The 13100-nt window shown below is 30.4% G+C and overlaps 3 protein-coding genes across 7 annotated transcripts in view; all 3 read left to right on the top strand.

Annotated features, from left to right (window-relative positions):
* Positions 1-2599: 2599 nt before the first annotated feature.
* On the top strand, positions 2600-4843 carry LOC100569454 (kelch-like protein 2). Of its 3 annotated transcripts, none has more exons than XM_008186641.3 (7): positions 2600-2854; positions 3096-3251; positions 3320-3445; positions 3520-3654; positions 3720-3978; positions 4044-4172; positions 4746-4843. In XM_008186641.3, the coding sequence occupies exons 4-6, from the start codon at positions 3598-3600 to the stop codon at positions 4163-4165; spliced, it is 438 nt and encodes a 145-aa protein (XP_008184863.1). In that variant the 5' UTR covers positions 2600-2854; positions 3096-3251; positions 3320-3445; positions 3520-3597; the 3' UTR covers positions 4166-4172; positions 4746-4843. The 3 variants fall into 3 exon arrangements, with proteins under 3 accessions (XP_008184863.1, XP_016661404.1, XP_016661406.1); XM_016805915.2 differs by having other exon boundaries at positions 4044-4176; XM_016805917.2 differs by lacking the exon at positions 4746-4843 and having other exon boundaries at positions 2601-2854; positions 3366-3445; positions 4044-4598.
* On the top strand, positions 4839-5447 carry LOC103309923. Its single transcript, XM_008186646.1, has one exon. It carries the CDS (start codon positions 4839-4841, stop codon positions 5445-5447), a length of 609 nt encoding a protein of 202 aa, XP_008184868.1.
* Positions 5448-7445: 1998 nt separating this feature from the next.
* Positions 7446-13100, top strand: part of LOC107884241 — a 16744-nt gene continuing 11089 nt past the window's right edge. For all 3 annotated transcript variants that reach the window (XM_029488834.1, XM_029488833.1, XM_029488832.1), the window contains exons 1-4: positions 7446-7870; positions 8066-8074; positions 10336-10362; positions 10494-10532. In XM_029488834.1, the coding sequence (XP_029344694.1) occupies positions 7801-7870; positions 8066-8074; positions 10336-10362; positions 10494-10532 (145 nt within the window). In that variant the 5' untranslated portion in view covers positions 7446-7800. The remainder of the gene's footprint in view (positions 7871-8065; positions 8075-10335; positions 10363-10493; positions 10533-13100) is intronic.

The raw sequence follows: 13100 nt of genomic DNA, 5'->3' as shown, positions 1-13100 counted from the left end.
AGACCGTGCAGAGCTCTAGCTGCTACTATAATCTAAAAGTACAAATTATAACAGTTCATATAACTGCATATTATAATATTTTCAACACGTTTTTAATTTAGGTAGGTACAACAATTCAATAAACAGAAATACATCAAAATCAGTACGTACCAATGTACCATTATGGCATTATGTACCCTAATACTTGAAAATCCCTAACAGTAAAGGATTTTCAAGTATATTTGCGTATCTACTGGTTATTTATTTCAACATTCACAAAACGAAACGCTACTGACATTAGCACCCGATATTGGAAAATATGATTGCTTTATTAACGGCAAGTTCACACAATTTTATTATTTTAAAATAAAATTTATTAAATATTTATTTAATAAAAAAATTTAAACATTTTTAATTTCTCAGATTTAAATATTGTAAGCTTTAGCTCGGTGTACATATTAATATTTTATGACCACTGCAATATTATAATGTAATCATAGGCGGTCCCAGGATTTAACGTCAGGTGCTGCACATTTTATTAAATATTTAATACACATTACACAATACGCATACCTACATTCCTAGACCAGTCGAGGCCAGTCGAGCATTCGAGAAAATCTCGTAAGGCTGCTAACATTTTGGGCTGGTAGGATAAAATGACCGCAATGCTGCATTACAATTTTTATGACAGCTATATAATAATATAATGAATATGCAACAAATGCGATAAAGCCATTATTATTCATCAATATTAATATGTGGCCAATATAATATGGGCCATTGGGCCACCATAACAAATTATGGGCCGGTAGAAAAATATTTTTTGAAGGGCTGAGACTACCCAATATGCCTCTGTACATTTCTATACCTATACCACACTCACATACACCAACTTGTATAATATATTATATAAGTTCAAAAAAAATTTAAATTATAATAATGTGTTTTTAAGAATTTATTTAAGAAACGAGGTTTTCTTTTTAAATAATAATAATAATAAGCTAACGAGTGACGATCTAAAATTCTTAAAAGCATATTAAACGGCATAAAAGAAAATTGAATCCGATTAAGAGGACGCTACACCCGTATGTGTTGTCTCTCTCTTACACAGGCATGACATAGCTCGAGTCGCGTTATATATGCCACACCGGGAACACGTATATCGTGTCACTCTGCAATTTTTCGCTCAGTGCTAAGTGAAGGGTTGTTCGTTTTTGGTGCGGTTTTGCCAAGAGCTGCCTACGGCTCTCGTGGTCATTTTGGTTCGTGACGTGACCGTGTGTTTATTGTTGGTTGCCCATATAAATTATACATTGCCCCTTAAAAAAATATGCGCAGTCTTTTCATTGAAAATAATTCTTATTCCTTATCACGATTTAAGATATACATTATATATAAGCTATATCTCCACCACTGTGCATTATATTTTGAAAGGAACACCCCGCACACCCTCCTACGATATCGTGCCTAGTTCTCATAGTTCCTGTTTTTTAGTTTATACAGCACGGCACAGATATTAAGTATAATAGTTAGGTGGCACATGATGTAACGTGCTCAAAACTGCAGATGAACTGATGGAAGTAATTGAAATAATCACGAAGATGAATTGCATTAATTGTATTTATTTTATACTCAAATATAATAATATGGCTTGAAAAAATACCCTAAGTCCAAATATTTAACTGTATGATAGCGAGTTGTGACTAAGTATATTAGCTAGTTGACTGTTCTTAAGAACAAATAGCAAATGATTGACTAAAAGTATTATAATAACATTATAATAATATTATTCGTGATTATAATATTATTATAACGTTATTGTTGAGGCTTGTTGCTCGTCTGATGGACGCTTGTCCAGCAGCTCTCCTCGATAGGTCTCTGTCCCTGTCCCTTCTATAATTTCACATGACCATACATGATTAGGTTGGGCTTGCGGTTAGGCCTAGCGTGAAATAGTCACACGCTTGCACACGCCGGATGTTTAACATATATCTACTGTTGTTGTACATTTGTGGTGTTATTCATAAGCGTGCGCACGGGGTAGTCGTGGTAGGCACTTGACTACTCTGCGAACTCCCCCCGGCCACCCTCAATATTAAATATTATTATTATGATAATTGATAGCCAATCATAAAATACATTTTTACTACCTATTGCAAATGTAGTTAAATGAGGATACCCCATCCAAATTAGTTTTTATAACTTAGGCGTGAATATGAATATTATAATACCTACGTAATATAATATGCGTGTAGCGTGTGTTAATGTTTTATGTAGGTGCTTATGTATATGAGACTACCCTGCCAACAATAAATTCTGCGCACGCTTATGGTGTTATTTAATATAACAGCACAAATCCTAATTTATAATAATTAGAATTATTTATATACGTAGTCATATATTGATATATCCATTGTCGCACGCCGCTCATGGTCACGCGATCGATATTATTAGCTACACGCTGTATACGCGGTATCGTCGCGCTAGGTACTACTACTACACACGTACTGTATACGCGGTACCATCGATATTATTATTAGGTATTAAGTTTACGCGAGCCAGCGCTCGCGTATTACAATATTATACATTCCATTTACGCGGCGCGTATATTATATGATTACGTACGTATTATTATCAATGTGATTTAGATTGATATTTAGATACCTATGTCATTAATTGGTAAGGTAGTCACAGCTCGCTACAATGGCGAGCTAATTAACAATTTAATAATTTATTGTAGTACGTCGTCAGTCGCCACGCGTGTCACTACGCCAGTACTCCGTCACTGCATCGTAAAAAGCATTAAAGCAATATAATAATATTTATAAACGTACACCTACGAGTTACGACATCGTATTTCGTTGACCACTGTCTGGTGAGTATTGTTACTTTTAATATGTTACCAACAATAGAATCTATTTCGTCATGACCAATGGTACCTATTGCCGTTTTAGTTTGGAAGTATTATTATTTGTTCGTTATTAGACAGTTGGACCAAAGTATGATAATATTTTCGTCTCCAATTTGTTTAACTTATTTAGCTATATATAAATATACATTTTACAGCATTAATATCAACAAGGTAGCCATAACTGTATGTGCTTAATATGTTTCAGACATAGCTTTCCTCGGACTAGCAAACTATTTGAATGTGCAGTCTATAAGTGTACTAATTACTAATAGATTTGTCAGTAAATAGTCATCCAATCTCTCCTTGGGCACTATCCATGTACATCAACTTCAACGACACATGACTCAATAACTTCACAAAGGTATGTTATCATTTAAATTGCGTGCTGAGTTATATAAAATAAATAAGTCCTAATGCTTAACGTTTTAGGTATATCAATTAAGCCAAGATTAATAACTAATTCTGTCTGTAACAGTCACCAAGTTGGATGTGTTCGGTCAAGATGTTAGTTAAAATGGGTGTGCATTCAATTATTTAAACGGTCGTTTTTATGTTGTAAGTTTTATCAGTGTCATAACTCGTTTTAAAGGCTTTATAAATATACATGATATTAAATGTTTAAATTTTAGGTTGGCGGATTCAATGAAGCTGATTATTTGAATAGTGCAGAGGTTTGGGATAATCAAGGATGGCGAAGGATAGCTAATATGTCTACCCCAAGAGCTGAATTAGGTGTGGAAGTACTCAATAATTGTTTATATGCGGTAAATTAATATTTTATTATTTTGTTTTAAATGTATATTCAATTTTATATTATTCAATCGTGTAGGTGGGAGGATGTTATGATAATGGAGATTCATCACAATTGAAATCTGTCGAATGTTATGACCCCAGGCTTGGCATATGGACTCCAGTTGCCGATATGTCAGTATGCCGCGCTGGTGCTGGTGTAAGATTAATGGATGGCATTATGTATGCTGTTGGTGGTTTAAATGAAACAGGTATTCTTAAAAGTGTTGAAGTGTATAAACCAAGTTCTGGAGTATGGACTTCTATTGCTGATATGCATATGTGCCGATGGAGGCCTGGTGAGAAAATATGTTTAGAAGAATATAATATATTGTATTAAATTAAAATTAATTTTTTATTTTAGGAGTAATCGAATGTGATGGTTTGTTACATGTTTTGGGCGGAAGTTATGAAATGGGTGAAGAACAAAAGGACTCTGTAGAAATATACAACCCTAATACTAATACCTGGACCATGGAATATTAATTTAATTGTTGGTAGAGTAATTTTAATATAAGCAGTAGTAGCCAAATTTCATTAATAATATTAGTATACACAGTCCCATTGTTCGTAGTTAGGTTATCCAGAAATACACTATGATAGATAAAAAAATGTATTTTATTATAAGAAATACATCATTAATTAGTGTAATTTATGATAGACCATTTATTGATACTTTATAAATTTCTAATTGTTTCAACAAAATATTTTTATATTATTTAAATTAATTGATTTAAAATACTTTTAAATTAAAAATTTAATCTAAATAGATGGTTATGTTTTATAATATGTACAACGTTTGTCGCTGGTTAGTGTAGACAAGTGAATCCAATTCACTATAGCTTCTCAAATTTATAAATTTATTTATTTTAAGACTGTCTATTAAATCTAATTGCTCAATTACATTTATCACTCAATAATTAGTCAATATGTTTATTACAAAAGTAATTTGTATTAGTATTTGTAATCTATGTGTGTTAAAGAATTGTAGTTTATTAACAAACTTCTACCACTAATCAATATCTATACTTTCTCTACAATTTAAAAATAAAAAATATTTTTTCAGCACTTAAAATAAGTAAATAGCTGATTTGTAGCAATTATTCTACAACAGTATCAAGACTTTAATGAAACATCATTATAACCAACATTCACAAGTATGAATTTGAGTTTATTCCTGGCGGGAACTCCTCCGGGTGATCTTCTTGCTTTGGAACGCAAAAGAGTCCGAAGTAAACTTGACGATCCGGACAGAGCTGATTCAAAGGATGAGATCCGGAGAGCAAAGCGAGATATCTTGCTTGCTGCCTGGTCGAACCGATGGAGTCGGGGCGTTAGAGGAGCCTGGACGCGCACGATTCTTCCGGACCTGATAAGATGGACGAAAAGATGCCCCAAAGACCTCACGTTTCATGTAACGCAGGCTCTTACGGGACACGGGTGTTTCAAGTACTACCTACACAGGATGAAGCGCGCCCCTGATGCGGCTTGCCTGTACTGCCAACACCCTGAGGACACTGCGGAACACACAATATTTGATTGTGCTTACTGGGATCCGCTTCAGCTGCCAGTGAAGATGTTTGTTGGTAACCGAAATTTAACACCGGGAGACGTCCAGGATTTGATGTGCGGCCCCTCTGATGTCCCGTTCAACGAGAACGACCGGCTACGGGCTGCCTCCCAACGTGCCACTCAGTCCTTTTATGACATGGTTGACAACATTTTAAGCTGCAAGGAGCATGATGAAAAGATAGCTGAGACCGAATGAAGAGCGAATGCAGTGGCAGCCGCTCCAACTGACTGACTTTATTATTTATTGTATCGCATTGTATTGCATTGTATTGTACCTATTGTATTAATGTTTATTTTCAAGGTGAAGCAACCATAATTAGTTATGTGTTAAGAATGTGCATGTATTAACGTTTTTATTAAACATTAATAAACGATGGCAGCAGAGGAGTAATAGTGTTCACACAGATCCTCCTCTGCTGTCGGTTCAAATGGAAAAAAAAAAAAAAAAAAAAAAAGAAGTATGAATTTGAGTTATACCTATTGGTTTCATCCATACCCCAAACCAACATCCAAATCATTATTCAATCATACATTTATTATTATAATTGTAAATTGTATAATAGATACTTATGTTCAATAAATTTTATAAAAATAATTTTTCAAATACAAAGGTGGGCAAGTTAATGAAAATAATCAACTCAAGTTAAGTTAAGTTAAGTTAAGAGGAGTCAAGATCGATAAGTTAAAAGTTAACAGTTAACAAATTATAAATATAACTCGATAAGTTAAAAGTTAATATAAAAAAAAAATATTAACTTAACTCAGTTTAAAAAAAGTTAATCTATTTGTTTTTAATTAGTATGTGAATCACAAAAAGTGAATGTGTCTTTCTAGTTTCTAATTTATTAATTATAAAAAACAATTTTATTGAATTTTTATCATAATGTACACATGTATACACTTTTACTTTTACTTTACTATTATTTACTAATTCAAACTATACTCATCAAAAATTAATAATTTAACAAATATATTTTTTTATATCGTATAGAAATTGAATGTCATAATACGTGAAGATGAATACATAATGGTCTTCATATATATTATAAGTTACAATAAACATTAAAACATAACAATTGTCAATGTGAAATTTAAAATTATTAATTTTATTAAAAACATTTATAATTGCTACTCGTATAATATATAATTTACAACTTAATAAAATATATTAATATACACAAAATTATGTTATCAAGAAAAAGAAAAGAAATTTTTGTGTTTTTGTATTGGATTATGTTTATTTTATACTGATATAGTAATATTTTCGTATAAACGAAAAATTTCAAAATGTTTTAACTTGATGGATTTTTTTTTAAATCAACTGAGAAAAGCTAAATTATTTCAAGTGTAAATAAAACTAGTTAAGTACATTAGTTGATTAGAAAATGAATTAACTAGTTAAGTTAAAAAGTTTAAAAAAAATTAACTTTTCAACTAGTTAATGCCCACCTTTGTTCAAATGTTATTTTATTATTTATAATTATTTATTTATTTTTATTTGAGATAAAACAAATATACAAGTTATTCATTATACATTTGAATACATCTTCTATAAGCTGTGGTGGCGAAAATATACTATAGAGTATAGATGGTTACAATTTATGAAATCGAACAACGATCAAGAATAGAAAAAACTGCGAAATGAATCGTGAAATAACGCATACCTAGGTAACACGAGCAGATACAGCGAGGGTATATAGGTACGATATAATAACTGTACATGGACTGTAAATAATGTGTGTATCGTGTGGAACGCACTAACGTCAATATAGTCGAGTGCTTATACCTACAAAATAATATTTAAAAAAAAATTCAAAATTGTATCTTACATAGCTGCATATGTCGATAAAAAAATATTGTTTGAAAATATTTCGATGGAATTTTAAACCCTTAAACCCCTTGTAGTACTTATATCATATTTTCTATAATTATTGACTTAGGTTATAATAGGTAGGGCGTAGGTATCCTAGTTAATATGAACAAATCTTGTAGTCGATTCAGTAATGTACTCGGAAATCACTTTTTGCCCATATGTAAGTTTTGACAACGGCTATATTTTTCTGATTGTCTTTAGTGCACACTTGTAGTTGTGTTTGAATTTGATTACTGATGATTGTATTTGTATAGATGGGATTGTATAGATCCAAATTTTATATTATAATATATTATGTTTAATTTTGTATTTTTGTGTTTATTCTTAAAAGTTACATTATGTTTATTACGTGTAAAAGTGTAAAACACTTTATGATTGTCATTTTAGAATCTATGGAGAGCCACAAATGTATTGATTTTACAATAATGTGTGTGTTTTTTTTTTTTTTTTTGTCAAAACAGTCCACGAAATAAACTAATAAATGCAGTTGTGCACACTTACATGTTATCGTGTTTTATACATTATATATGAGGCGTCAAACGTTTACTTAGTTGTTAATTTATAAAACACCAACGAATTATATTTTACCTATTCGGAAATTCTCATATAGTTATATTGATATATAATTTGTAAAGTAACACGTTAGTCTTTCTTTGTAGTGAACTGAACATTAACAATGATATCTTATAAAGTTTTAATAACAGTAACTGTGATATACATTATAAGTTGTAGCGGTTCCGTAGAAGGTAATGATTATGTTGTGTTTATATTAAAATATCAAACTGATATTAACTTATTAAGTAGGAAACTTTACACTAATATTATATTATACAAGTTAATAATAAGAAAATTCTTTACCTAAATATTTACCTACTATCAATATAATTTTCATACTTTTTTTTTACGTTTAACTAGTATTGATTTTCATTTTTTATTTCTAGAGTGCGAAGGTAAAGTACTTTATACAAGAATAATATTCTATATATTATTAAATATATTATACTATAAAACATTTTACAATTTATTTATGTAAAGTAGGTAACCATGATAAGCAGAACTTGGCCTACCTTTAATATTTAAATTTTAAATCTTTATCATGTAACAAACTTCAGCCCTAGAGATACTTATATAATTTATATATCCAATAATATCCCATTTTTAATAATTAACAATAATAGTAGTATGTTTTAGCATAGAACAATACCTATAGAAGCGTAATTATTGTCAATTTGATCTCTCAATATACTATCTGTTCCATCTAAGAGTGAACCGCTTTCGCGTACGCAGACTGAGCCGTCAAACTGTGCCTGACACCCCATGCGATGGCTAGGTATGCGTTTTGTGATTGGCGAAAAGTCATCGAAGTCCGGATTGTGGTGGGAATGCGCGGGAAAAACGTGTTTTGGTCAGCCGAGTGGTTCAATCTTAGATGGAACAGAGTATAGTACCAATTGGCAATTTGAACTAACAAGCTATTAGAAATTTTTATTCTTGAGAACCAAACCAAATTAGCAAACAATTTATTAAATTAAATTTAACGAAATTCTCATTAATACGAATTTTTTTATGCCCCATGAGAATTCGAAATAATATGGAAGTTTCACTGTAGTATATTTTATACACAATGGCATTTTTAATTGTAGATTAATTAAAAGATATTCAATATTTATACAATTATACCACTAACCTATTCACACCGTTAGGTATACTGCAAGTCTGTATTGTCTTAAAAATTAATAACAATAATACATTACAATATAAATAAAAATATGTATGTACTATTAAAATAGTTAATAATATAGTAAATGACATGATAAAAGAACATGGTATGATGACATTTATGTGATACTCATTCGTGTGACGTAGGCATCGCGCCGTTCAGTTACGTTATCATCAATAACCGTTATCATTAATTTTTAATAGATGTTTTCATTTATTAGTATCCAATTTTGTATTTCCGTATTAAAAATTATAATAGTAATTAGTAACGTTTATATTATAAACTTTATAACTACAGTTAACCATTAACTGTTGAGGAATATTAATAGCAATATTGATGGCAATTTACTATTTATTTTAGATAAATGCATGATAAAAGTTCTTTTATCATGGATAAACTATTTAAAATTAATACATTTTGGCGGGAATCTATTGACCAATCAAAAGAACCGCGATTTGTGTGCGCAGTCCGTCAATTATTTGGAAAAGATGTCATCATACCATGTTCTTTTATCATGGTAAATGAGATGTTTTTGGTAACCAATAATTTAACTTGCCGTATTACTTATTGTAGAATTCATGTTTATTGTTGAGTTATAAATATAATAGAATAATATAATAGAATATACGTACATGGCTAAGATGGGACGGCCCGCATTAGTAGCAACTAGCAAGTACAATGTACAAGCACTATAGCGGCCTGTCTACCTTATCTCCAACCACTACTACAGGACGCAAGCAGCGCGACCGGATTGACTCTCCTGCCGAGCTGGTCACGGCAAGGTGTGAAGGGGACTGTGTCCATGGCCGCCCACAGGTGGGAGGAAAGGCCACGCTCCCCCACCGCTCATCTAGATAATACCTAATTTGAGGGTGGTAAGGAGGACTGATCTCTGATAAGGTGCCACAAAATAGGAAATTTTTTTTTAAAAATCAAAATTTATGACAAGTGTATTTTTTAAAGAGAAATTGAGAAAAATGTGTCACGTACAACAGTCGGCGGAAAAGGACATGTATTCATATTTGGTCGTAATATAATGCATATATTTAAAGTGTTACATCCATAAAATGTTTGTGTTGTGTTTTTATCACCACAAACCTAACCAGACACTTTTACCGGACCACGACCAACCTTGATTCAATCGTCGGGTCCGCGTCAAAGATATAGTCTCTAACCTAACCTTTGAGAGACATCGCCAAAAATCACTGAACACAACTTTTAGATTTAACACAACCATTACAGTGACTTACACCTTGACGAGGTACTGCACTTGAAACCTACTGATCAACTATGATTGTTCGTTTTTTTTCTTTCTGAAAACACACACATGGTAGTATTAAGTTTTAGGTAGGTATTAACGAGAGTTGGAACTAACTTATATTATTTTTAGAATATAATTTATTTGACTGCAATACATTTTTATGAATCATTTTAATAAAATAATATTAACTTTGTTAATATAATATGTTGTATGTTATAAATGTCTGATAGAAAAATTACAAGAGATCGGATTTTCAAGTATGTATAATAATAACAAAAAAATGATTGTGTCTAATTTAATTCAATTCAGGCAAGACGAATGAGTATGGAACATACAGTAACAATAAATTATAAAGTATAGACATTTAATAATTTATGTATTCCTATAGATTCTTCATTTATGAGCTACTGCTTTGCAAGGCAATTTCGTAAGTAATTCAGAGTGATAATATTATAATGCTTTATATAAAGCATCTAATAATATATGATATATATTAAATATTTTAAATTAAGGTGTACGAATAAAGTTCAAAATAGTACCACACCCCAATATAAAATAAGCATATATATATTTTTTTTTTTAACTACAAGTGAGGCAATGAGGCAGTGCCTCACCCATAAAACTGCCACAGTGGCTATGGATGGCGTCTGCAAGCGTATTGCCAATTGCCATCAATATAAAATATAAACTTACAAATATGATATTTAAATATCTGTAAAAGTATCTGAACATGAGGGCTCTTCAGTCTTCATGTGTCTTGTAGATTTTGCCATAACGAATATTCGGTATTATCCGTCACAGTGAGACTAATCAAGTATAATTTGAACGTTTCATTTCTTTGATTTTGTCATAAAAAATTTTGCTTACACGGTTCTATTCCGTTTATCCGTTGGTTTCCGTGTACTATACCCCATGTTCGTCTAACTCCGGATATTCGTTGTACTAGTTTTTCTATATCTAGTGGATAAGTTAACCGGTAATTACCATTGATAACTACCGGAGTTGTTATTTCCACTGCATTAACAATGTCATCGGTTAATATTTTTACTGCCATTTTTGTGTCTACTATTGTTATTAGTCGTGTTGAAAGAATTATGTTTTCTTCGAGCGTAATCCTGAGTAGGTCCTAGTTTGTTTTTTGTCTGTTATAGAAATTATTTTATTTTGTTTCACTATTACATTAGAGCTTAGTGAGAGAAGCACATGGATGTGATCTGATATTAGCTCTATTATTCCTTTAACTTCCGTATAAATTTAAGAAATACGATTCTTTACGTAGAATTTAATAAGATCAGTTATTTTATTTGGGTTAGTCGACCAATAAGATGGTTTTCTAGTTGAGACGAATTTATTGTGCTTTGATTGTATTTGCAGATTTGAACAATTCCCGCCCCTTTGTGGTTTTACCAATCTCGATCCGCAAAAGGAATGCTTGGCATTTGTCATTTGTATAAAAAACCAATATTGGACTCTGTTGGTGAATGGAAAATGTCTCCGATGTAGGTTAAAATATTTGTTCAAAATAATAATGAAATACGTTTATTGAAATATATTGTAAGTGATTTACCATAAACATTATGATAAATACGATAGGTATCTCTAATTCCGTAAATTCACGTTTACCTATGGCCGAGCATATGGATCCTATTTATGCTCTTATTCTTCCAATAAATTGGAGATCACCTAGTGGTAATTTGATAATGGCACAAGTCTTTTTATCACAATGGTCCATACACATTTAGCTCATAGAATCAGGATCTAAATAATTCCGAAATGCCGCATATTTCCAAGCATAAACATCACAATCAAGTGTTTTATAGCAGATCTAGTCTACAACGAATATCGATGAACTTTCCTCCCTTATTAATTATAATATGTCACCGTCTATACATAGATATAGTATACAGTGTTAGGAAAATATAACCAAAAAATCATCTGGATAATATCTTATAGATAACAGATAATTCATTCAAAATTCATCTAGATAAGATAAAATATAACATAATTTTTTTTTATCTAAAGATAAAATTTATCTAGATAAAAAAAATAGATAATTTGTTTTTAAATTATATTATAAATAATGTGATTTATTAGTAAATACTAATTAGTTAATATTTATTAATTAATAAATCCTTAATGTTATTTTTCAACTAAAATAATATACAATTTTAATTTTTAATACAACATGAATAAAAATAAAATAACAAAATGAAACTGACAATATTTCATTAAATATTACTTTTTTTAACTATAATAATATTAGATTCTGAGTGGAACGATGAATGTATTGATTTTACAATGATGTGTGTTTTTTTTTTTATTTTTTTATTTATTTTTTTATTTTTTTTTGTGTCTGTCATCACCTTTTAGGACAGTAAAACTGCTTCGATTTTCTTCAACAGTAACTTTTATGATTGGAAAGTGAATCTAGTTGGTACTTTGGGGGGTCAAAAGTAAAAATTTCCCAGTAGTTTTCAAAAGCGACGTGAAAAACAAAAGAAAAATTAAGGAAAAACGGGAATTTTTACGCAAAATCAATTTTTCACAAAATTGAATTTGGTTTTTGGTGTAACTTTAAAAAAAATGACCGTAGACACATGAAATTTTGACTGAATGTTTATCTTAGCATCTTCTATACACCATAACATTTTCAAAATATTTTGATTTATTTTGAGCTCTTTACGGACATTTTCATTTTCCATTTTTTTTTAGTTTTTTTTCTAAAAATATCAATAAAATTTTATTTGTTGGATAAAAAAGCTTGAAAATTTAATAGAAGGCTCCTAGTATATTGTTTCAAAGGCAGATGAAAAATATTAAAAATCGTTAGTCACAGTTTTTTTTTATAAGCATTTAAAGTTCAAAAAATGACAAAATATGGAAAAATCACGAAAATTTGCAAATTATTTCGAGTTAGAAATTCATAAAAGTTTTTCTTTTTAAATCTAAGATATGAAAATGTAATACAAGATTCCTTATAGGATAATCTACCTTT

This window comes from Acyrthosiphon pisum, chromosome A1, assembly GCF_005508785.2.
Source record: "Acyrthosiphon pisum isolate AL4f chromosome A1, pea_aphid_22Mar2018_4r6ur, whole genome shotgun sequence".
Taxonomy (NCBI): Eukaryota; Metazoa; Arthropoda; class Insecta; order Hemiptera; family Aphididae; genus Acyrthosiphon; species Acyrthosiphon pisum.
This window is presented reverse-complemented; position numbering and strand designations above follow the sequence as displayed.

Bases quoted from the DNA above. Each gene is read 5' to 3' on its own strand.
- LOC100569454 (XM_008186641.3), top strand. From the start codon at position 3,598: ATGTCTACCCCAAGAGCTGAATTAGGTGTGGAAGTACTCAATAATTGT. The intron at 3,655-3,719 runs GTAAATTAATAT...TCAATCGTGTAG, and splicing joins TCAATAATTGTTTATATGCG to GTGGGAGGATGTTATGATAA. The intron at 3,979-4,043 runs GTGAGAAAATAT...TTTTTATTTTAG, and splicing joins TATGTGCCGATGGAGGCCTG to GAGTAATCGAATGTGATGGT.
- LOC103309923 (XM_008186646.1), top strand. From the start codon at position 4,839: ATGAATTTGAGTTTATTCCTGGCGGGAACTCCTCCGGGTGATCTTCTT.